The following is a 24593-nucleotide window of genomic DNA, read 5'->3' as shown; positions in this document are numbered from 1 at the left end:
ACAGGGCTCAACATATGGCTTGCACGTGGGAACTTTTGAACATGACCTCTGCTGGGAACACGCTCCATAATGGAAAGTCAATAGAATGGTCTTCTGCTGAGATGCATTTTAGTAATTACATTCCTGGCCTGTCATTGCACATTAAAAGTGCTGTCATATGCGTGGAAATGGGGTAACTATTGCTTTTTATTACTATCAGCAAAACTGACTGAAATGGGGCCTGTGTGTTGTGTAGCCTTGCCTTAATTTTTGTATTCATGCCTGTCAGTGTGAAAGAAGCTATTTGCATATATTTGCATGTATATGAAATAACACTAAAGTTGCAGCCCTTGGTATGAGCTGTGAGTATCATTGTGGTCTCCAGGTCTTCGAAAGTTGAGGAGGCTTGCCCTACAACATAAACTGGAGTCTAAAGTCACTTCAGAGATGTATGAGATCAGCAGGTTTGTGGTAAGTTCTTCCTCTTAGTTCCATTGAAAAGTATTACTAGACTATCTAAATCAGACTCTGGAAAGTTGATCACGGCAGTATTGATCTTCCACCTAACCTTCAGGTCCCTTTCTTTTGGGTGTTCCTATTGATTTATGTTATCATCTTTGTAGGGAACGGGGGGATGATCTGGGTAATTACAATTAACCCCCAACTCCACACCCCCATGTACTTTTTTCCTCAGGAGTTTGTCTGTCTGTGATCTTTGCTATTCCACACTAATTGCCCCTCAGATGCCGCATAATTTCTTAGCCAAGCAGGAAAGCATTTCTCGCAGTGCCTGTGCTGTGAAAATATACCTGAATGGCTTCCTTTCTGTCCTTTTCATGTATGTCCGACCTATAACCATTATTTGGCCATCTGTAACCCCCTGCTCTACAGGACCAACGTGTCCCAGTGGTTCTGTAATCAGCTGGTGGCTGGTGTGTGTGCTGTGGGGTTGGTGAATTCCGTGACACACACGTGTCTGACATTCCAGCTGTCATTCTGCCACTCTAATGTTTTCTGGTTTCTTTCCATGCATGAGGAGAAGAAAGCAAATATTCATCTCAGTGGCCTTTATTTTCCTTTAGGGGAGTATCAAACAAGGAAGAGCAAGGGTACCGTGTTTAAGAAAGAGCACAGTGTGTGTGTCTCTGTGGCTGTACACGCATTTTTAAGAATCTGAGATTCTCTCTGGAGAAGCAGGAAATCCAAGCTCACAACTTTCCCTCATGTGGACAATGGAATAAATTGAAACTTGGTCTTGCATCTCACAGGGGAAAATGTAGCAAAGGGAGGGTGTACCGATACCTCCTATCTTTGGCTGCTTTTAGGTGAATTCTAAAACTCTTCCCACCCATCCACACAAGGCTCTGGCACAAGCCAATTGTGGATAATTTCAGGTAATTCAAAGTGGCTTTGTTTGTTGACAATAAGTGAATGCCTGACCAACCTGTCTGTATATCCATGAGCTAGGTGTCAACAAAAGGAACCAGACTATCATCTGGATAAGAGGCAATTTGTGGACATCAAGAAGGTGGTGAGCTAAAATCCACATTCTAACAAGCAAACAGCTGGGATTTTCTGCCCTCTCAGTCTTTGTCTTCTGAGCGTCAACTGGGGATGGTTTTATTAGAAGGGAACTGTGACTATGGAGAGAGAAGGCAAATACCCGGAAGGCTCTCTTGCTCCGTTTTTCTCTTCTCAAGGCATCAACACCATCTGAAGGATGCACTGGATTTGGGGTGGGTTCTGGCTGAAAGGCATCCAACCAGATGGACTGCAAAAGCAGGTGGTGAGAGAAATCTTTGGATTCACTTAGCCTGTTAAACAAGAACTAGTTGCACTTGAACTTTTATTTCTTTGTAAGCAATTCTGACCTTTATGCCTTATTATTTATAACCACTTATTCAATAAATGTGTCATTTTTAAACCACTTCAGTTTTGTATTGATATATTTGGGGACCTCTACTAGAAAACTGGATTTTCACATTATTTTCTGTTAGTAAAATACAGGGGTTTTTGATCAGCTTGAATTGCTCCAGTGGTTGGTCAACATTACCAGACTCACATTCCATTATGCATCACTATGCCCTGTGAACTAGAGGATAGCTCTCCGTGCTGTTGTATTGAAAAGTAGCATGTGATTCTCTTGTTCATGAAGCTGCTGGAGGGAGAGCCCAGAGCTTCAGATGTGATTTCTGTGCATAGCCGTTATGCTCAGACCAAAGACCAAAACTGGGATTAAACCAGGTGAAGAGAAAAAGACACTGTGGGCTGTGTCAAGACTGGCAAGCTTTTCCACAAAAGCAGCTGCTTTTGTGGAAAAACTTGCCAGCTGTCTACACTGGCCTCTTGAATTTCCACAAGAACACTGACTTCCTACTGTCTGAAATCAGTGTTTCTTGCAGAAATGCTATGCTGCTCCCATTTGGGCAAAAGTCTCTTTTGCACAAAGCTTTTGCACAAGAGGGCCAGTGTAGACAGCACAGATTTGTTTTCCGCAAAAAAGCCCCGATCGCGAAAATGGCGATCAGGGCTTTTTTGCGGAAAAGCGCATCTAGATTCGCACGGACGCTTTTCCACTAAAAGTGCTTTTGTGGAAAAGCGTCCGTGCCAATCTAGATGCTCTTTTCCACAAATGCTTTTAACGGAAAACTTTTCTGTTAAAATCATTTGTGGAAAATTATGCCAGTCTAGACGTAGCCTGTGGAAAAAACATTTTACGAGTGGTGCAGAACTGAGCGTGTGAAATGGTCACAGTGGCATAGAGTATTAATAATCTCTGCCTCCCAAGGCAGTTTACAAAGGACTGTTCATTCCATATCATAATGTATAGAGACCCTGGGATACCTGGCATGTATGGGATTTACTCAGACTTACCCAGAGCAGAATCCAAATCTTATATAGAAGAGCTTGATGCACATGACACTGGAACATATGGGCTATGTCTACACTCCCGGCTTCTTGCGCGAGTAATATGCAAATGAGGCTAAGCATGGAATAACACCGAGCCTCATTTGCATACCTAATTAGCCACTTTTTTTTTCAGAAGAGGCTCTTGTGCGAAAAGGAGAGTCTACACTGCGCTTCTTGCACAAAAAACCCCCTCTTGCGCAATGCCATTCTTCCTGAAAAGTAATAGGACACTGAGCTAGATGGGCCTTTGGTCTGACCAACTCTGTCCACTCTTATGTTCTTATAATAATGATTCTATTCAAAATAGTCATTTCCAGTGTTACAGAGAAGCACCAAATCTATAATGGAGAGCAAATGGCTGTGCTCTCCTAACTCCTCTAGTCATCATGTGAGCTCCATATAGCACAAAGGTCTATAAAATCATGAGTGGTGTGGAGAGGGCCGATAAAGAGAAGTTATTTATTAGTTCCCTAATTAGAAGAACTAGAGGACACCAAATGAAATTAATGGGGAGCAGGTTTAAAACTAATAAAAGAAAGTTCTTCTTCACACAGCGTGTAGTCAACCTGTGGAACTCCTTGCCAGAGGAGGCTGTGAAGGCTAGGACTATAACAGAGTTTAAAGAGAAGCTAGATAATTTCATGGAGGTTAGGTCCATAAAAGGCTATTAGCCAGGGGATAGAAATGGTGTCCTTGGCCTCTGTTTGTCAGAGGCTGGAGAGGGATGGCAGGAGACAAATCGCTTGATCATTGTCTTTGGTCCACTCTCTCTGGGGCACCTGGTGCTGGCCACTATTGGTAGACAGGATACTGGGCTAGAAGGACCTTTGGTCTGACCCAGTACGGCCATTCTTATATTCTTATGTAATGAGGGAACCTCTCTTTTCTTTTGTGCGGAGAATCCTAGGAAGAAAGACTGTGTTGTGATAGATAGATAGATAGATAGATAGATAGATAGATAGATAGATAGATAGATAGATAGATAGATAGATAGATAGATAGATAGATAGATAGATATAAACTGGCATGTCCTACATCTTTTACATTCCATTATTGAGGTTGCCACAATGAGCAGTGAAGGACACAGAAATTGAATTGTCCCCTCTTTAAGGAATTATCATTTCCATGAAAATTATCGGCTTTCCATCAACGTGTTAAACTTGCTTCCTCACCAGACCACGTCTGTGGGATTCTGGTGATGATCCAAGGCAGTTCAGCAAGAGGGGAGACCAACATGCTGCATGGGGGATAGAGTCGAGCCAGGGAGCCCGGCCCATGGAAGAGAAGGGTGGGGTGTGGTACCTGAGGGACCACCATGGCTTTTCTGAGATGATAAATTGAGTTTTCTTCCAAAAACTTTTGGTGTCCACAAGCACCAAAAGAAATCCACTGTTTGTCCTTCAGCTTTACTCCATAAAAATTCAAGAAGATGAACTATACACCTAGTCTCGTACGTGTTAATTCTGGTAGAAATTACATCATTTAATAGCAAAAGGGAAAACATGGTCCAAATTGATCCCCACGGCATGAGCTACACTTTGACTTTGGTTCTCCGAGCACATTAATGAGATGTTGTGTCTCTCTGAGCTCAGGTGTCCCTGGTGGATTTAGGGAGCACATCCCATACATCATAGAGCACAGTATAAAAATACATGAATACTCCACACTGGCATTTTCTGCATCCGGGGAAACACCACCACGTCCCTCTCTTCTCAGCAGGTAGGTGCTGTTGTCCTGTATCGTGGTCACATGCCAATACAGACACCATGTTCCTGAATAGGTAATGAATTCCACATCTCCAGCACTAAAAGCTTCAGCCGCAGCTCCTATTCCATGAGCTAAATGAGCAATCCCTTTGGTTGGAAAAAAACCAGACAATTACATAGTCACCAAGTCCAGTGCTTTCTGGGAAGACTCGGGGTCGTCCTATCCAGTGTTTCTCAACCTTTTTTTGCTCATGGCCCCCTTCCGAGCCTCGTTAACCCCTGTGGGCCCCCTCATAGCCACTGTGAGTTGGAAAAATGTAGATACCTAATGTTCCGCTTTCTCCATGTGGCCCCCTAGAGGTAGGGCATGCCCCAAGGGGAGCCATATGACTCACGGTTGAGAACCACTAAAGTACAGTACGTGCGGCTGTCATATGTCAAAAAGCTTAATTAGCACACTAAGCCGTCCTTCCCCCAAAATGACAGGCTGAGCCACAGAGCTCCCCTTGCCCAAAGAAGACACATGTTTACTGTCACCGCTTCTTGAGATAAGGAATAATCTCTTCAGGTTAAGATGGTTTCACCCCTATTCTCACAGCAATTACATGAGTTACTGTTTTTTCCTTGGCTTAGTGAGCAGGGGTGTTATGGTGTAGGGTGTGATTCACCTGCCTGTCCTTGTATTGGTACGGTGTGGCTATTGTATGGAACAATTGGAATGACCAACTGTGAACATCTGGCTCTGTGTCCATATACTGGTGTTCATTATGTAACTGATTTGCATTTTTTTAACTATTTCATTACAGAAACGCAGTAGGTTGCCCAGATCTTCCACCTGCCCACATCCCTGCAGCTGCCTGATGTCAGCTCAGAGGAGATGGAAGAGGGAAATCACTCGGTGGTGACTGAGTTCATTCTCACAGGTCTGACAGATCGTCCAGAGCTGCAGGCCCCCCTGTTTGGGGTGTTCCTACTGATTTATGTTATCACCCTGGTAGGAAATGGGGGGATGATCTTGTTAATTATCACTGACCCCAGACTCCACACTCCCATGTACTTTTTTCTTGGCAATTTGTCTTTCTGTGACCTCTGCTATTCCTCCATAATTTCCCCCAAAATGCTGCTGAATTTCTTAGATGAGAAGAACAGTATTTCTTACACTGCCTGCGCTGTGCAGTTGTATTTCTTTCTTTATTGTGTAGATATGGAGTGTCTCTTGTTGGCTGTGATGGCGTATGACCGTTATGTAGCCATCTGTTATCCACTGTTGTATACAGTCACCATGTCCAGACAGCGTTGTAACCTGCTGGTGGCTGGGGTGTATGGGGTGGCTTTGGCGGATGCAACTATAGGCACATACTATACATTCCGGCTGTCATTCTGCCACTCCAACGTCATCAATCATTTCTGCTGTGACACGCCCCCACTGCTGGCGCTCTCCTGCTCAGACACCCGCACCCTTGAGATTGTGATGGTTGCCTCTATGTGCTACATTGAAGTGACGAGCATTGTGACTGTCCTCCTCTCTTATGTCTATATCTTCTCCACTATCTTGAGGATCCGCTCTGCCAAGGGCTGGCGCAAAGCCCTCTCCACTTGCGCTTCCCACTTGTGCGCAGTGATCATATTTTATGGCACTGTCCTTTTCATGTATTTCCGACCCTCCTCCAGTTATTCCATGGACACGGACAAGGTAGCTTCAGTGTTTTACATGCTGGTGATCCCCATGTTGAACCCCCTCATCTACAGCCTGAGGAATAAGGAAGTGAAGAACGCTGTGAAAAAAGCCATGAATAAACTCCTGACCCATTCTTGAATCTGTTCTTCTCAGTGCTAGTTAAACTGTGGGGAATGGAAAGAGGGAATGTATTTCCAAGCCCATTGCAATATCATTTCACAGGGCCCGTGGTTATATTGTTCATTGTCATATTTTTATGGTTTTATTAATTTGTTTTCGTTCCAACAAGCACTGTTGGCCCCAACTCAGATCAGGGTTTGGGGGCTTTATTAGGCTATTACGCCAGCAAAATGAAAGGAGTCTATGCTTTCACATGTGTGTGTGAGTGTGTAAATATATGTGACATGCTTTTAAAGAATGGAGCAGTTTCTTTCGGGAAAGAAGAGAGGGGCACGGAGCATCCCTCCCTCTTCATAATGAGGTTGGTTTAATTGCACTTTTGCAAGCATGAAGTGTGTGATTTGTGTGTTTAAGGGAAGGCAGTTTGACACAACCTTCTGATATTCCTTAGGATTGTTTGAGAGATTGTCCTCTGGTTTCTGTCCATCCTTGAGGAGGAGAAAGGAGATTTCCATTACAATGGTTTTTATTTCAGGTTAAGGGGTAATAAAAGTAGAAAGAGAAAGGGCAACGTTTTCCAGAGAGAGCACCGTGTTTGTGCCCCTGTGATGCCCACACCAAAATGAGTACAAAATAGCATTCACAGTGTGCATTTTCTCGACCACAGTGTGTAGCCTGTGGGTATGTTTGCAGCCCATGGTGCAGTGTGGTTTTATGCAGGGCTCAACATGTGGCCCATGGTTAGGTTCTTTTGAACATGACCTCCACTGGGAACACGCTCCATAATGGCAAGTCAATATAATGGTCTTCTGTTGGGATGCATTTTAGTAGTTACATTCCTGGCCTGTCATTGCTCTTAAAAAGTGCTGTCATATGGATGGAAATGGGGTAACTATTGCATTTTATTAATATCAGCAGAATTGACTTAAATGGGGCCTGTGTGTTGTGTAGTCTTGCCTTAATCTTTGTATTCATGCCTATCAGCATGAAAGAAGCTATTTGCATATATTTGCATGTGTATAAAATCACACTAAAGTTGCGGCCCTTGGCATGTGCTGTGAGTATCATTGTGGCCTCCGGGGCTTCTAAAGTTGAGTAGCCTTGCCCTACAACATCCACTGAAGGATAAAGTCACTTCAGACAAGTACGACATCAGCAGGTTTGCGATAAGTTTTTCCTATTAGTTCCGTTGGAAGATATTACTAGACTTGCTAACTCAGACTCTGGAAAATTGATCTCAGCAGTATCGATCTTCAACCTGATCTTTAGGTCCCTCTCTTTTGGGTGTTCCTATTGATTTATGTTATCACCTTTGTAGCAAATGGGGGGATGATCTGGTTAATTACATTTGACCCCCGACTCCACACCCCAATGTATTTTTTCCTCAGGAGTTTGTCTTTCTGTGATCTCTGCTATTCCTTGGTAATTGCCCCTAAGATGCTGCAGAGGGGAAGCATTTCTCGCACTGCCTATGCTGTGCAAATATACCTGAATGGCTTCATTTTAGATATTCAGAGTCTCTTGCTGGCTGTGATCGCCTATGACCGTTATGTGGCCATCTGTAACCCACTGCTTTATACGGTCACGATGTCCCGGAGGGTTTGTAACCAGCTGGTGGCTGGGGTATGTGCTGTGGGGTTCGTGGATTCCGTGACACACATGTGTCTGACATTCCAGCTGTCATTCTGCAACTCCAATGTCATCAATCATTTCTGCTGTGACATGGCCTCACTGCTGGTGCTCGCCTGCTCCGACACCCACTTTATTGAGATTCTGGTATTGATTTTCCCATGCTTCAGTGGGTCAAGCAGCTCTGTGATCATCCTTCTTTCCTATGTTTATATCATCTCCACCACCCTGCAGATCCACTCTGTCGAGGGCCGGCATTAAACCTTCCCTGCTTGCACTTGCTGCTTGGCTCTGGTGGTCATGTTTTATGGCATCCTCTTTTTTATTTATTTACAACCTATCTCCAGCTATTCCATGTATGCAGACTAAATGGCCTCTGTGTTCTACATGCTGGGGATCCCCATGTTGATTCCCCTCATCTATAGCCTGAGGAACAGGGAGGTGAAGGACGCCGTGTGGAAAGCCATGGACAAACTCCTAAGCACTTTTTGAATCAGTTTACCTCAGTATTTGTGGAATGACGGGGATTGGAACCAGGTGAATTTAATTCCCAGCCTGCTCAAATGTCATTTTGCAGACCCTACGATAATGCTGTCCACTATTGTTTTCATGATTAACGTGTTTGTATTTCAAAAAGGCCTGCAGGCCCCAGCTGAGATCAGGGCTTCATTAGGCTTCTGATACAGGAAAATTCAAGGAGGCCCTTCTTTCACGTGTCTGAGTATGCAAATATATGTGATGGGCTTGGGAAAGTTTGTGATGGGAAAGAAGAATGGGAATTAAAATCTGCCTGTTTGTAGGGCGGATGGTTTCATTAGGCATTTGCAAATGTGATCTGTGTGATTTCTTTGGATGAACCAAAGGCCGTTTTGCACTCCCTCCTGATATTCTACAGCCCTTTTTATGTGCTCAGTGGGCTTGTTGTAGACATTGTCACCTGGTTTCTGTCCATGGACGAGGAGAAGAAAGCAAATACTTATCAAGGTGGCCTTTATTTTCATTTAGGGGAGTAACAATAGAAGGAAGAGCCAGGGTACCATGTCCAAGAGATAACAATGTGTGTACAGCCACAGAGACACACACACTATGCTAAGAAGCTGAGATTTTCTCTGGAGAAGCAGGAAACACAAGCACACAACATTCCCTCACATGGACAAAAGGGATAAATAGAAACTTGGTCTTGCACTTCACAGGGGAAAATGTAGCAAAGGGGTACCTCCTACCTTTGGCTGCTTTCTGATGAATTCAAAAACTCTTCCCACCTACTCACACAAGGGTGAGTTTTTTATGGATAATTTCAGGTCATGCCTATGGATGGATAGTTTCAGGTAATGCAAAATGGCTTTGTTTCTTGACAATAAGTGAACGTCTGACTAATCTGTCTGTATATCCACTAGCTAGGTGTCAACAAAAGGAACCAGACTAACACCTGCATGAGAGGCCATTTCTGGGCAGCAAGAAGGTGGTAAACTAAAAATCCAGGAGGTAGAAAGTGGATTTTTAGTTTACCAACAAGCATACAGCTGGGATTCTCTGCCCCCTGAAAATTTCTCTCCTAAACCTCAGCTGGGGATGGTTTTACTGGAAGGGAACTCCAATGATGGAGAGAGAAGGCAAATACCCAGAAGGCTCTCTTGCTCCCTTTTTCTCTTCTCAAGGCATCAACACCATCTGAAGGAAATAGATAGTTGCACTGGGTTTGGAGAGGGTTCTGGATTAAAGGAATCCAGCTGGTTGGACTGCAAAATCAGGTGGTGAGAGAATTCTTTGCTTTGAATTCACTTAGACTCTTAAAACATAATGGCTACGTCTACACTGGCCCCTTTTCCGGAAGGGGCATGTTAATTTCAGAAGCCGTAATAGGGAAATCCGCGGGGGATTTAAATATCCCCCGCGGCATTTAAATAAAAATGTCCGCCGCTTTTTTCCGGCTTTTAAAAAAGCCGGAAAAGAGCGTCTACACTGGCCCCGATCCTCCGGAAAAAAAAGCCCTTTTCCGGAGGATCTTATTCCTACTTTGTTCCTACAAAGTAGGAATAAGATCCTCCGGAAAAGGGCTTTTTTTCCGGAGGATCGGGGCCAGTGTCGACGCTCTTTTCCGGCTTTTTTAAAAGCCGGAAAAAAGCGGCGGACATTTTTATTTAAATGCCGCGGGGGATATTTAAATCCCCCGCGGATTTCCCTATTACGGCTTCTGAAATTAACATGCCCCTTCCGGAAAAGGGGCCAGTGTAGACGTAGCCAATTAGTTGCATTTGACCTTTTACTTCTTTGTAACCTATTCTGACCTTTATGCCTCATTATTTGTAACCACTTATTCAATAAATGTGTCCTTTTCTTAAGCCACTGCAGTTTTGTAGTGAAATATTTAGGAATCTCTACTTGAGAACCAGATTTTCACATCATTCTCTGTTAATAAAATGACAGGGGTTTTTATCAGCTTGAATTGATGCAGTGGTTGGTAGATATCAGTGTTGTCTTCAAGTCGTCATTGTCATGTCCAAGTCAAGTTTCAAGTCACTACAGTTCAAATCTCAAGTCAAGTCTCGAGTCCCTAAAGTCACTTTTGAGTGAAGTCCCAATTCCAGTCTCAAGTCTTAATTTAAAAAATGTCAAATCACTTTTATACAAGCCATGAATTTCGACATTTTTGGATGATTTTTTCACCAAGTCAATTTAACAAAATTATCAAGTCGCAAGTTGAGTCTCAAGTAAGAAACAATGAATCCAAGTCAATTCTCAAGTCGAGTCACCTAGGCAACTTAAGTCAGACACGAGTTCAAGTCTTGGGACTCGAGTCAACAACTCTGAAAGACTGTACCAGCACACGTTCCATCCAGCATCACCAGGGCCTTTGACCTATAGGATAGTGCTCTGTGCTTTTGTACTGAAAAGCAGCATGTGATTCTCTTGTCCAGGAAGCTGCTGGAGGTAGAGCCCAGAGCATCTCAAGGCAGTTTAGAAAGGAGTGTTAATTTCATATCATAGTCCCTGGGATACATGGCGTTTATGGGATTTGCTTAAAATTACACAGTTGTGAATCAACGAAGAGCAGAATCCAAATCTTATGTTCAAGGACCTGATGCACACGACACTGGAACATGTTGTGGTTTGGTCTGATTCTGAGCTAGGCTACAGCACTGGGACTACAAGTTGACTCTACTGAAATTTTTGTGGTTCTTCTGGAGCTATAATAGGGGAACTGAGTGAATACTATGACCCATAGCGTCTACACGAAGGCTGGGAAATTACTTAAGGAGATATTTGGAAAGGTGGTCAACACATACACTGGAATACGCTCACCTCATTCTGGGACCATACTAAAGAGAGCTCATGAGAGATCCAGTGTTCCAGACCTGCTGATGCTCTGGCCTCTGTGTGCTGTTTACATAAGAAAAAACAGGGCAACAACATTAATTGCACACCTATTGTCCTGGGAGCAAAGATGCCCCAGAGAAGAAATCCCAACCCTCTCAAACCCATGTTTATCTTCCATTATCCCAGGAAGCAGCTGTAGATTTATTGAGGATACTGTAGGTGTAGTTAGCAAACATGGAAAGGTTTTACTCTTAGGCTATGTCTACACTGGTGGATTCTTGTGCAGGAACAACTGTTCTTGCAGAAGAACACGCAGAGCGTCCACACGGCCCGCCTACTCTTGCACAAGTAGTTTTACAGTAATGCGGGGGAAGAGAGGGCTTCTTGCACAAGAGCTACACTTTTTCTAACAAGTTTAAGCTCTTCTGCACAAGAGCTGCACAAGAGAGCAGTGTGGACACGTGGCAGAGGTCTCTTGTGTAAGAAAGCCGTATGGCTAACATGGCCATCAGAGCTTTCTTGCACAAGAGAGCGTACACACTGCCATGGATGGTCTTGTGCAAAAACACATGGCCATCTGGACTTGTTCTTGGCAAGAGTTCTTGTGCAGAAGGTCTTGCACAAAATATTCTTGCAGAATAACTCCACCAGTATAGACATAGCTTATTTCTAAATTAGTGGGCAGTGTAGACGTACCCTAAGAGTGAAAGTTTTCCCCTTTTGCTAATCATACCAAAGCTATTTCAGAATAGTTACTCTGAAATAATTTATTTTCAAGTAGCACATCTACACCACGGGGAAGCCTCAAAATTAGTCTAATGTAGATGTGCTAACTTGATCTAGAGTCCAGGAGGTATTGGGGAGAAATGACTTAGAATGGCTCTGGTGAGAATTATTCCTCCCCAGTGAGGGGCTATTTTGAAATAGCAGCAGTGGAGCATTTACACACACCTTATTTCAAGATAGCTATTTGGGAATAGGCGATGTTCCTCAGATTTCGGAATAAGCTATGTGTTATTCTGAAATTATTTCGAAAGATTGGAATGGCCGTGTAGACCCTCGCATTGTTATTTCGAGATAACGCTTGTTATAACAAAATAAAGATGCACTCTAGACACACCCTTAGTCTACAGCTGAAGGTTCAGGCCAAGTACTGCTGCCATCCTTCTCAACTCATTATAAGTGAAAGGTGACAACACAATGTGATACCACCAAGCCATGGGTAAGCAGATCAGAGCATTCTAGCATTTAATTCGGGAATGACAGTGAGCCATTCATGGGAAGGGAAGGAAGGAATTATCCTGAGAGAAGGATTTTTAACTTTTCTGAACATATTTACCCATCAAAATAAGGAAGGAGTTTTGCCAGTGGAGGGAGAAGATTGACAAGAACGGGAGAGGAAAACAGCCTTACAAAGCAGGGGTTGCATCTACACTGCACCACTTTTGAAGAATAATGGCTATTATTCTGGAAAAACAATACTAGCATCCACACAACAATTGTGTTATTTTGAAAGAAAATCGAAATAATGGAGGGCTTTTTCTGACATTGGTAAACCTCATTTTTTCGGAAGAGGAATAAGGCCTCTTCCAAAAAAGCTTTTTCAGAAGAGGTGTGTGTGGGCGCTCCACTGCTGGTATGTCGAAATCGCTCTTCCCCAGGGCTTCTTGGGCCTCTAAACTTTAAATCGAGGTAGCACATCCACACTAGGGAAGCCTGCCTCAGACTAATTTGGAGGCTTCCCTGTAGTGTAGATGCTCTATTTTGAAACAATATCTTCCGGAAAAGCTTATTTTGAAAGAACTTTGCAGTGTAGATATACCCTAATTCTCTCATGGGTTCATGAAAGGTCTAGAATTACTAGAGAGACTCAGATCCGGTGATGTGGCACTGCTGGGCTGTGTCTAGACTGGCAAGTTTTTCCGCAAAATCATCTAGTTTTACGGAAAAACTTGCCAGCTGTCTACACTGGCCGTTTGAATTTCCGCAAAAGCACTGACGATCTCATGTAAGATTGTCAGTGCTTTTGCGGAAATACTATGCTGCTCCCATTCAGGCAAAAGTCTTTTTCCGAAAAAACTTTTGTGCAAAAGGACCAGTGTAGACAGCAGAGATTTGTTTTCCGCAAAAAAGCCCCGACCGCGAAAATGGCAATCGGGGCTTTTTTGCGGAAAAGTGCGTCTAGATTGGCCATGGACGCTTTTCCGCAAAAAGTGCTTTTGCGGAAAAGCGTCCTGCCAATCTAGACGCGCTTTTCCGAAAATGCTTTTAACCGAAAACTTTTCCGTTAGAAGCATTTCCAGAAAATCATGCCAGTGTAGGTGTAGCTCCACAGTTTAGACGATTTCTGCACTGATTCAAGTGGTTTTTCCATCCATGTCACTAATCCACATCTCAGTAAAGAGGTGAATGGAAGAATTATACTACAGGCTGGTGTAACCTGGCTGCCTCACGCAGCCCGTGAAACATTTCCCAGCCCACTGGGGGAAAGTTCAGTTATTCTCATTGTAAAGCATGCACCAGGCTGCAGAAAAGCTACCGGTGGAGAAGACCGGTTGGATCATTTAGTCCTGTCTCCCTGCCAGTTCAGCAGAATCGCCGTCATTTCCCCCAGGCGTGTCATAAATATTCCCGTTGTCCTGGCTTCCCAGTAGAGATGAGTGTGATAGAGCTTGGTGTGTGGCTATTGCAGCCCATCAGTGAATCCTTGCAGAGAAATACTGGATGGATTTTGTTCTCTTAGCTTTGCCCCAGACATCGGCCTCTGCTGATTTTGTGGCTCTTCTCTCAGCCACTTCCCCACATCAATGCCTTTTCTGGGGGTGAAGTGTTAAAAACCAGAGTTTCCCATGCTTTGCCCTTGTGAAGCTTCCTGAGCTAAGAGTCAAACCAACAACCCTTCCCAAACCATTGCACCTTCCTCCTAGACTCACGGGCAAGAAGTGCTGCCAAGGACCCGCCACAGGGACACTGCACCGGCGGCTGAGCTCCGGCATTGGGGAACAAGGAGGAAGGTGGCTCCAAGGGCTTCCATAGAGCTGAGGGCCTACGTGGTCTGATCTTGGTGGAAATGAGTTGGTTCCAACCCAGTGCCTCTCAATAGAACAGGTGGGAGGAGAGTATCGTGCTATGGAGGAAATTTGATTTTCTAATTCTTTTGACAGCCGGGATACCACAGTGGTGGGCAGGAGAGAAGGAGAGGATGAGGGGCAAATAGGTGTTTTACATAAGCAAGAAAGTGCATGTTTACGTGGACACTCAGGCTACATCTACCCTGCAGGTTTCTGGCACAAGAAGCTTTTTGTGTAAGAGATCTTCCACAAAAACTTCTTGCACAAGAGCGCCTCCACACTGCAGAAGAGCATCACAAAAGCAATGCACTTTTGTGCAAGAGAGCATCCAGACTGCATGGACGTGCTCTCACAAGAAAGCTCTGATTACCATGAACAGAATGTCCACCAGGACACCTGTGCTCATTTCAACAGGCTGTTTTTGCGCAAAAAAACCCCCTCTGCTGCCTGTCCACACACATATCTCTTTGTGCCATAACTCCTGTGCAAATAGGAGCTATTCCTCGTAGAAAGAGGAATACCTACGCCACAAAAAACCCTCTATTCTTGAGATGTGTATGCTCCACAAGTTTTTCATAGAATCATACAATACTAGGACTGGAAGGGACCTTGAGAGGTCATCGAAACCAGTCCCCTGTCCTCACGGCAAGACCCAACACTGTCTAGCCCATCCCTGATAGACATTTATCTAACCTGCTCTTAAATATCTCCAGAGATGGAGATTCCACAACCTCCCTGGGCAATTCATTCCAGTGTTTAACTACCCTGACAGGCAGGAACTTTTCCCTAATGTCCAACCTAAACCTCCCTTGCTGCAGTTTAAGCCCCTTGCTTCTTGTTCTATCCTCAGAGGCCAGGAAGAACATCTTTTCTCCCTCCTCCTAGTGACACTCTTTTAGATACTGAAAACCGCTATCATGTCCCTTCTCAGTCGTCTCTTTTCCAAACTAAACAAGCCCAACTTTTGAGCCTTCCTTCATAGGTCGTGTTCTCTAGGCCTTTCATCATTCCTGTTGCTCTTCTCTGGACCTTCTCCAATTTCTCCACATCTTTCTTAAAACGTGGTGCCCAGAACTGGACACAGTACTCCAACTGAGGCCTAATCAGCACAGAGTAGAGCGGAAGAATGAGTTTTCTGGGGGCAAAAACTCTGTGGTGTAGCCATATCCTCTATGTGGAAGAGGCACGGTGTATGTGTGCAATGGGAACTTTCTGTGTCTGCAAGCTTGGTGTGGGGTTGGCATTATGTATGTACATCTTGGGCACGCAATGGGAGCTAACTGTGAGTGGTGAGGTATGCGTGTAGGTGGACTGAGTGTCGATCAACTGATTAACGATGCCGTTGGTGAGAGATTAACTCAATCCTTGACTGGAAAATCTGACCACAGATGTCACATAAATCTTTGGGAGTTTGAAACCAGTGCCATCTGAGCAGAGATTAAAAAGATTTGGACTTTACTGCTTAGTTAGAAAAGAGAAGACTAAGGAAGGATAGGATTGAGGTCTAAAATATCATGCCACGTATGGAGAAAGTGAATAAGGAAACGTTATTTATTTTTTCCCAAAACTGAAGAACCAGGGGTCACCAAATTAAATTAATTGGTAGCAGGTTTAAAATAAACAAATGGAAGTATTTTTTTCATGCAACAGAGTCAACCTGTGGAACTCATTGTCAGAGGATAGTGTGAAGATCAGGACTCAAACAGGGTTCAAAAAAGAAATTGATAAATTCATGGCGGATGGTTCCATCAATACTTATTAGTGAAGATGGGTAGAAATGGTGTCCCTAGACTCTCTTTGTCAGAGGCTGGGAATGGATGACAGGGGAGGGATCACTTGATGATTCCCTGTTCTATTCACTCCCTCTAGGGCACTTGGTATTGGCCACTGTCAGATGACAGGATACTGGCCTGGCTGAACCTTTGCTCTGACCCAGTCTGGCTATTCTTATGTTCTTATAATGATTCCATTCAGAGGAGTCATTTCCAGTGTTACAGAGAAGCACCAAATTTATAATAGAGAGCAAATGGCTATACTCTCCCAATTCCTCTCATCATCATGTGAGGTCCATCAAGTGCAATGAGTGAACGTCTCTTTCCTTTTGTGGGGAGGATCCTTGGAAGGGAAGGACATAGAAACTATGGTGATTAGTAATAGAAAGAAAGAAAGAAAGAAAGAAAGAAAGAAAGAAAGAAAGAAAGAAAGAAAGAAAGAAAGAAAGAAAGAAAGAAAGAAAGAAACTGTCATACTCCTATATGTCCTACATCTTTTACATACCACTGTTGAGGTTGCCAGAATGAGCACTGAAGGTCACAGAAATTGAATTGTCCCCTCTTTAAGGAATTATCATTTCCATAAAAATTATTGGCTTTCTATCAAATTCTTAAACTCGCCTCCTCAACAGTCCATAGCTGTGGGATTCTGGTGATGTTCCAAGAAAGTTCAGCAAGAGGAGAGACCAACATGCTTATCATGGAGGGAAGCCAGGTGAGGATCCTGGCCCATGACAAGGAATAGTGGGATGTGGTACCTGAGGAACTCCTGTGGCTTTTTGGAGATACGTCGAGTTTTCCTCCAAAAGCTTTTGGTTTCCACAAACACCAAAACAAATGCACTGTTAGTTCTTCAGTTTTACTCCATAAAAAAAACGGTGAATTATACCCCTAGTCCCATACTTGGTAACTCGGACAGACATTGCATCATTTAATAGCACCGGGGGAAAATATAGTCCAAATTAATCCCCAGGGCATGAGCTACACTTTGTGGTTCTCTGAGCACAATAATGAGATGTTGTGTCCCTCTGAGCTCAGGTGTCCCCAGTTGATTTAGGAAGCACATCCCATGCATCATAGAACACAGTATAAAACTACCTGAATGCTCCACACTGGTATTTTCTGCCACCACAGCCCTCTCTTCTCAGCAGGTAGGTGCCGTTGTCCTGCATCACAGTCACATGCCCATATGGACACCATGTTCCTGAGTAGGGATTGAATTCCACACCTGTAGCACTAAAAGCCTCAGCCCCAGCTCCTATTCCATGAGCCAAAGGAGCAATCCCTTGGTTGGAAAAAACAGACAATTACATAGTCACTGAGTGCAGTGCTTTCTGGGAAGATTCGGGGTTGTCCTACAAATGACAGAATATGCGGCTGTCAGATGTTAAAAAGCTTAATTAGAACACTAAGCCGTCCTTACCCCAAAATGAGAGGCTGAGCCACAGAGCTCCCCTTGCCCAAAGAAGACACATGTTTACTGTCACTGCTCCTTGAGATAAGGAATAATCTCTTCAGGCTAAGATGGTTTCACCCTGATCCTCTCACAGCAATTACATGAGTCACTGTTTTTTTTCTTGGCTTAGTGAGCAGAGGTGTTATTGTGTAGGGTGTGATTCACCTGCCTGTACTTGTATTTGTACGGTGTGGGTATTGTATGGAACAACTGGAAGAACCAACTGTGAACATCTGGCTCTGTGTCCAAGTATTGGTGTCCATTATGTAACTGATTTCCATTTTTCTTCAACTATTTCATTACAGAAAAGCACGAGGTTGCCCAGATCTTCCACCTGCCCACATCCCTGCAGCTGCCGGATGTCCACTCAGAGGAGATGGAAGACAGAAATCACTCCGTGGTGACTGAGTTCATTCTCACAGGTCTGACAGATCGTCCAGAACTGCAGGTCCCCCTGTTTGGGGTGTTCGTACTGATTTATGTTATCACCCTGGTAGGAAATGGGGGGATGATCTTTTTAATCATCACTGATCCCCGACTCCACACTCCCATGTACTTTTTCCTCGGGAATTTGTCTTTCTGGGACCTCTGCTATTCCTCCATAATTTCCCCCAAAATGCTGCAGAATTTCTTAGACGAGAAGAACAGCATTTCTTACACTGCCTGCGCTGTGCAATTGTATTTCTTTCTTTATTGTGTAGATATGGAGTGTCTCTTGCTGGCTGTGATGGCGTATGACCGTTATGTGGCCATCTGTAACCCGCTGCTCTATACAGTCACCATGTCCAAACAGCGCTGTAACCTTCTGGTGGCTGGGGTGTGTGCTGTGGGGTTGGTGGATACAATTATACTCACATATTATACATTCCAGCTGTCATTCTGCCGCTCCAACATCATCAACCATTTCTGCTGTGACCTCCCCCCACTGCTGGCGCTCTCCTGCTCAGATACCCGCACCCTTGAGATTGTGATGTTTGCATCCATGTGCTACATTGAAGTGACCAGCATTGTGACTGTCCTCCTCTCTTATGTCTATATCTTCTCCACTATTTTTAAGATCCGCTCTGCCGAGGGCTGGCGCAAAGCGCTCTCCACCTGCGCTTCCCACTTGAGCGCGGTGGTCATATTTTATGGCACTGTCCTTTTCATGTATTTCCGACCCTCCTCCAGTTATTCCATGGACACGGACAAGGTAGCCTCAGTGTTTTACATGCTGGTGATCCCCATGTTGAACCCCCTCATCTACAGCCTGAGGAATAAGGAAGTGAAGAACGCCGTGAAAAAAACCATGAATAAACTCCTGAGCCATTCTTGAATCTGTTCTTCTCACTGCTAGTTGAAAGATGGGGAATGGAAAGAGGGAATTTATTTCCACACCCATTGCAATATCATTTCTCAGAGCCCATGGTGATATTGTTCATTATTATATTTTTATGGTTTTATTAATTTGTTTGTATCCAACAAGCACTACTGGCTGCAACTCAGATCAGCGTTTTGGGGCTTTATTAGGATATTACCCCAGCAAAATTAAAAGACTCTCTGCTTTCACATGTGTGAGTGTATAAATATATGTGACGTGCTTTTAAAGAATGGAACAGTTTCTTTTAGGAAAGATGAGAAGGGCATGGAGCATACCTTCCTCTTCATAATGAGGTTGGTTTAACTGCACATTTGCAAGCATGAAGTGCATGATTTGCCTGTTTAAGGGAAGCGAGTTTGGCACAACCTTCTGCAGCTCCACAGAGTTGTTGGAGAGATCGTCCTCTCGTTTCTCTCCATGTTTGAGGAAAAAGGAAATTTCCATCACGATGGCCTTTATTTTAAGTTGAGGGGCAATAAAAGTAGGAAGAGCAAAGGCAACATTTCCAAGAGAAAGCACCATGTATGTGCCCCTGTGACAGCCCATACCAAAGTGAGTACAAAATAGCATTGACAGTGTGCGTTTTCCCTACCAAAGGGATACTCAGCATACGGCCTGTGGGTTTGTTTGCAGCTCATGGTGCAGTTTGGGTTTACTTAGAGCTCGACACGCAGCCCGCGGGTGGGATATTTGAACATGGCCTCTACTGGGAATATACTCCATAATGGTGAGTCAATCTAATGGTCTTCTGTTGAGATACATTTTAATAGTTACATTCCCGGACTGTCACTGCTCATTAAAAGTGCTGTTCTATGGGTGGAAATGGGGTAAATATTGCATTTGATTAGTATCAGCAGAACTGACTTAAGTGAGGCCTATGTGTTGTGTAGCCTTTCCTTAATCTTTGTGTTCATGCCTGTCAGTGTGAAAGAAACTATTTGCATATATTTGCATGTACATGCAATCACACTAAAGTTGCAGCCCTCGACAGGTGCTGTGAGTATCATTGTGGCCCCCGGGGCTTCCAAAGTTGAGTAGCCTTTCCCTACAACATCAATTGAATGATAAAGTAACTTCAGACATGTACGACGTCAGCAGGTTTTCAATAAGTTCTTCCTCTTAGTTCCATTGGAAACTATTACTAGACTCGCTAAATCAGACTCTGGAAAACTGATCACAGCAGAATCGATCTTCAATCTAATATTTAGGGCCCTCTGATTAGGATGTTGCTATTGATGTGTGTTATCATCTTGGTAGGGAACGGGGCGATGATCTAGTTAATCACAATTGTTGCCCGTCTGCACACCCCCATGTTGTGTTTCCTCAGGAGTTTGTGTTTCTGTGATCTTTGCTATTTCACACTTACGGTATGTCTGGACTACATGGCTCTGTTGACAGAGCCATATAGTCTGGACATACCCTAATTGCCCCTAAGATGCTGCAGAATTTCTTAGCCAAAAGGGAAAGCATTTCCCGCACTGCCTGCTATGTGGAAATACGTCTCAGTGGCTTCCTTTCAGATAGTCAGTGTCTCTTGCTGGTTGTGATGGCCTCTGACCATTATGTGGCCATCTGTAACCCACTGCTCTATAGGGCCTACATATCCCAACGGTTCTATAACCAGCTGGTGGCTGCGGTGTGTGCTGTGGGGTTGGTGGATTCCGTGACACACACGTATCTAATATTCCTGCTGCCATTCTTCCACTCCAATGTCATCAATCATTTCTGCTGTGACAGGGCCCCACTGCTGGTCCTCTCGTGCGCTGACACCCGCATTAATGAGATTCTGGTATTGATTTTCCCATGCTTCGTTGAGTTGAGCAGCTTTGTGATCATCCTCCTCTCCTATGTCTGTATCATCTCCACCACCCTGCAGATCCACTCTGTTGAGGGCCGGCATAAAGTCTTCCCTGCCTGCACTTGCACTTACCTCTAGTGATCATGTTTTTTGGCACCCACTTTTTTATGTATTTACGACCCATCTCCAGGTATTTCATGCACACAATCTAAATGGCCTCTGTGTTCTAAATGCTGGTGATCCCCATGTTGAATCCCTTCATTTACAGGCTGAGGAACAGGGAGGTGAAGGACATCATGAGGAAACCATGAACAAACTCCTAAGCACTTCTTGAATAAGTTTACCTCAGTATTTGTGGAATAACGGGGATTGGAACCAGGTGAATTCAATTCCCAGCCCACTCTAATGTCATTTTGCAGACCCTACAATAATGCTGTCCACTATTGTTTTCATGATTAACGTGTTTGTATTTCAAAAAGGCCTACAGGCCCCAGCTGAGATCAGGGCTTCATTAGGGTGTTGCTGCAGCAAAATTCAAGGAGGCCCTTCTTTCACGTGTGTGAGTATGTAAATATATGTGACGGGCTTGGGAAAGTTTGTTATGGGAAAGAAGGGGAATTAAAATCTGCCTGTTTGTAGGGTGGATGGTTTCATTAGGCATTTGCAAATGTGATCTCTGTGATTTCTTTGGATGAACCAAAGGACATTTTGCACACCATCCTGATATTCTGAATCCCTTTTTATGTTCTCTGTCGACTTGTTGTAGACATTGTCACCTGGTTTCTGTCCAGGCATGAGGAGAAGAAAGCAAATATCCATCACAGTGGCCTTTATTTTCAAGTAGGGGAGTAACAAAACAAGGAAGAGCCAGGGTACCATGTCCAAGAGAGAGCTTAGTATGTGTGTCTTTGTGGCTGTACACACATTGTTAAGAAGCTGAGATTCTCCCTGGAAAAGCGGGAAACACAAGCACACAACTTTCACTCACATGGACAAAGGGATAAATTGAAATTGGGTCTTGCACCTCACAGGGGAAAATGTAGCAAAGGGAGGGTGTACCGATACCTCCTACCTTTGGCTGCTTTCTGGTAAATTCAAAAACTCTTCCTACCAACTCACACAAAGGCAAGTTTTTTATGGATACTTTCAGGTAATGCCTATGGATGGATAGTTTCAGGTAATGCAAAATGGCTTTGTTTGTTGACAATAAGTGAACGTCTGACTAATCTGTCTTTATATCCACTAGCTAGGTGTCAACTCAAGGAACCAGACTAACACCTGGATGAGAAGCCATTTCTGGGCAGCAAGAAGGTGGTAAACTAAAAATCTACTTTCTAACAAGCATACAGCTGGGATTCTCTGCCCCCTGAAAATTTGTCTCCTAAGCCTCAGCTGGGGATGGTTTTACTGGAAGGGAACTCCAATGATGGAGAGAGAAGGCAAATACCCAGAAGGCATTCAGAAGGCACCAACACCATCTGAAGGAAATGGATAGTTGCACTGGGTTTGGAGAGGGTTCTAGCAGAAAGACATCCAGCTGGTTGGACTTCAAAATCAGGTGGTGAGAGAATTCTTTGCTTTGAATTCACTTAGACTCCTAAAACAGAATTAGTTGCATTTGACCTTTTATTTCTTTGTAACTTATTCTGACCTTTATGCCTCATTATTTGTAACCACTTATTCAATAAATGTGTCCTTTTCTTAAGCCACTGCAGTTTTGTAGTGGAATATTTAGGAATCTCTACTTGAGAACCAGATTTTCACATCATTCTCTGTTAATAAAATGACAGGAGTTTTTATCAGCTTGAATTGATGCAGTAGTCGGTAGATATCAGTGTTGTCTTCAAGTCGTCAATGTCATGTCCAAGTCCAGTCTCAAGTCACTACAGTTCAAGTCTCAAGTCGAGTCTTGAGTCCCTAAAGTCACTTTTGAGTGAAGTCCCAATTCGAGTCTCAAGTCTTAATTTAAAAAATGTCAAATCACTTTTATACAAGCCATCAATATCGGCATTTCACCAAATCAATTTAACAAAATTATCAAGTCTCAAGTTGAGTCTCAAGTCACAAACAATGAACCTGAGCCAGGTCTCAAGTCGAGTCACCTTGGCAACTTAAGTCGGACATGAGTTCAAGTCATGGGACTCGAGTCAACAACTCTGATAGACAGTACCAGCACACGTTCCATCCAGCATCACTAGAGTCTTTGACCTATAGGATAGTGCTCTGTGCTTTTGTACTGAAAAGCAGCATGTGATTCTCTTGTCCATGAAGCTGCTGGAGGTAGAGCCCAGAGCCTTCCAAAGCAGTTTAGAAAGGAGTGTTAATTTCATATCATAATGTATAGAGTCTCTGGGATACATGGCATTTATGGGATTTGCTCAAAATTACCTAGTTGTGAATGAACGAAGAGTAGAATCTAAATCTTATGTACAAGGGCCTGATGCACGTTACACTGGAACATGTTGTGGTTTGGTCTGTTTCTGAGCTAGGCTACAGCAGTGTGACTACAGTTTGACTCTACTGAAATTTTTCTGGTTCTTCTGGAGCTATACCGGGGAACTGAGTGAATACTATGGCCCATGACGTCTACATGAAGGCTGGAAAATTACTTAAGGAGACATTTGGAAAGGTGGTCAACACAAACACTGGAATACGCTCACCTCATTCTGGGACCATACTAAAGAGACCTCATGAGAGATGTAGTGTTCCAGACCTGCTGATGTCCTGGCCCTCTGTGTGCTGTTTACATAAGAAAAGACATGACAACAACCGTAATTGCACACCTATTGTCCTGGGAGCAAAGATGCCCTTGAAAGTATATCTCATCTCTCTCAAACCCCAGTTTATCTTCCATTTTCCCAGGAAGCAGCTGCAGATTTATTCAGGATAATGTTGGTATGGTTAGCAAACAGGGAAAGGTTTCACTTTTAGGCTACGAATGCACTACGGCAGCCATTTTTATGCTAATTAAGCATGGGAGATTTAAATCCCTGCTTAATTAGTAATTTTGGTATGTCTAATCTACAACCCTCTGGCAACAGAGGGATGTAGTCAAGACATACCCCTAGATAGATAGAGAGAGAGAGAGAGAGAGAGAGAGAGAGAGAGAGAGAGAGAGAGAGAGAGAGAGAAACTAGCATGTCCTACATCTTTTACATTCCTCTATTGAGGTTGCCACAATGTGCACTGAAGGACACAGAAATTGAATTGTCCCCTCTTTAAGGAATTATCATTTCCATTAAAATTATCAGTTTTCCACGGAAGTGTTACACTGGCCTTCTCACCAGTCCACGTCTGTGGGATTCTGGTGATGTTCCAGGGCAGTTCAGCAAGAGGGGAGACCAACATGCAGCACGGGGGATAGAGTCGAGCCAGGGAGCCTTGATCATGAAAGAGAAGGGTGGGGTGTGGTACCTGAGAGACCCCTGTGGCTTTTCTGAGATGATAAATTGAGTTTTCCTCCAAAAATGTTTGGTCTCCACAAGCACAAGAACAAATCCACTGTTTGTTCTTCAGCTTTACCCCATAAAAAATCAAGAAGGTGAATTATACCCCTAATCTCGTGTTTGGTAACTGATAGAAATTGCATCATTTAATACCACATGGGGGAAAAAGTCCAAATTAATCCCCAGGGTATGAGCTACACTTTGAGTTTGGTTCACTGAGCACATTATTGAGATGTTGTGTCTCTCTGAGCTCAGGTGTCCCTAGTTGATTTAGGAAGCACATCCCATTGATCACAGAACACAGTATAAAACTAACTGAATGCTCCACACCGGCATTTTCTGCATATGGT

At 43.8% G+C, this 24593-nt stretch overlaps 2 protein-coding genes across 2 annotated transcripts; both read left to right on the top strand.

Annotated features, from left to right (window-relative positions):
* The first annotated feature begins 5472 nt into the window (after nt 1-5472).
* Nucleotides 5473-6411, top strand: LOC102447784 (olfactory receptor 8U9-like). Its single transcript, XM_006133556.2, has one exon. The coding sequence runs from the start codon at nt 5473-5475 to the stop codon at nt 6409-6411; it is 939 nt and encodes a 312-aa protein (XP_006133618.2).
* Nucleotides 6412-18015: 11604 nt separating this feature from the next.
* LOC102448280 (olfactory receptor 5AR1-like) lies at nt 18016-18954 on the top strand. The gene has a single exon (XM_006133557.2). The coding sequence runs from the start codon at nt 18016-18018 to the stop codon at nt 18952-18954; it is 939 nt and encodes a 312-aa protein (XP_006133619.2).
* The last annotated feature ends 5639 nt before the right edge of the window (nt 18955-24593 follow it).

The sequence above is a fragment of the Pelodiscus sinensis genome, chromosome 4 (genome assembly GCF_049634645.1).
Source record: "Pelodiscus sinensis isolate JC-2024 chromosome 4, ASM4963464v1, whole genome shotgun sequence".
Taxonomy (NCBI): Eukaryota; Metazoa; Chordata; order Testudines; family Trionychidae; genus Pelodiscus; species Pelodiscus sinensis.
The sequence above is the reverse complement of the archived record's forward strand: the minus strand, read 5'-3'. Positions and strand labels throughout refer to the sequence as shown.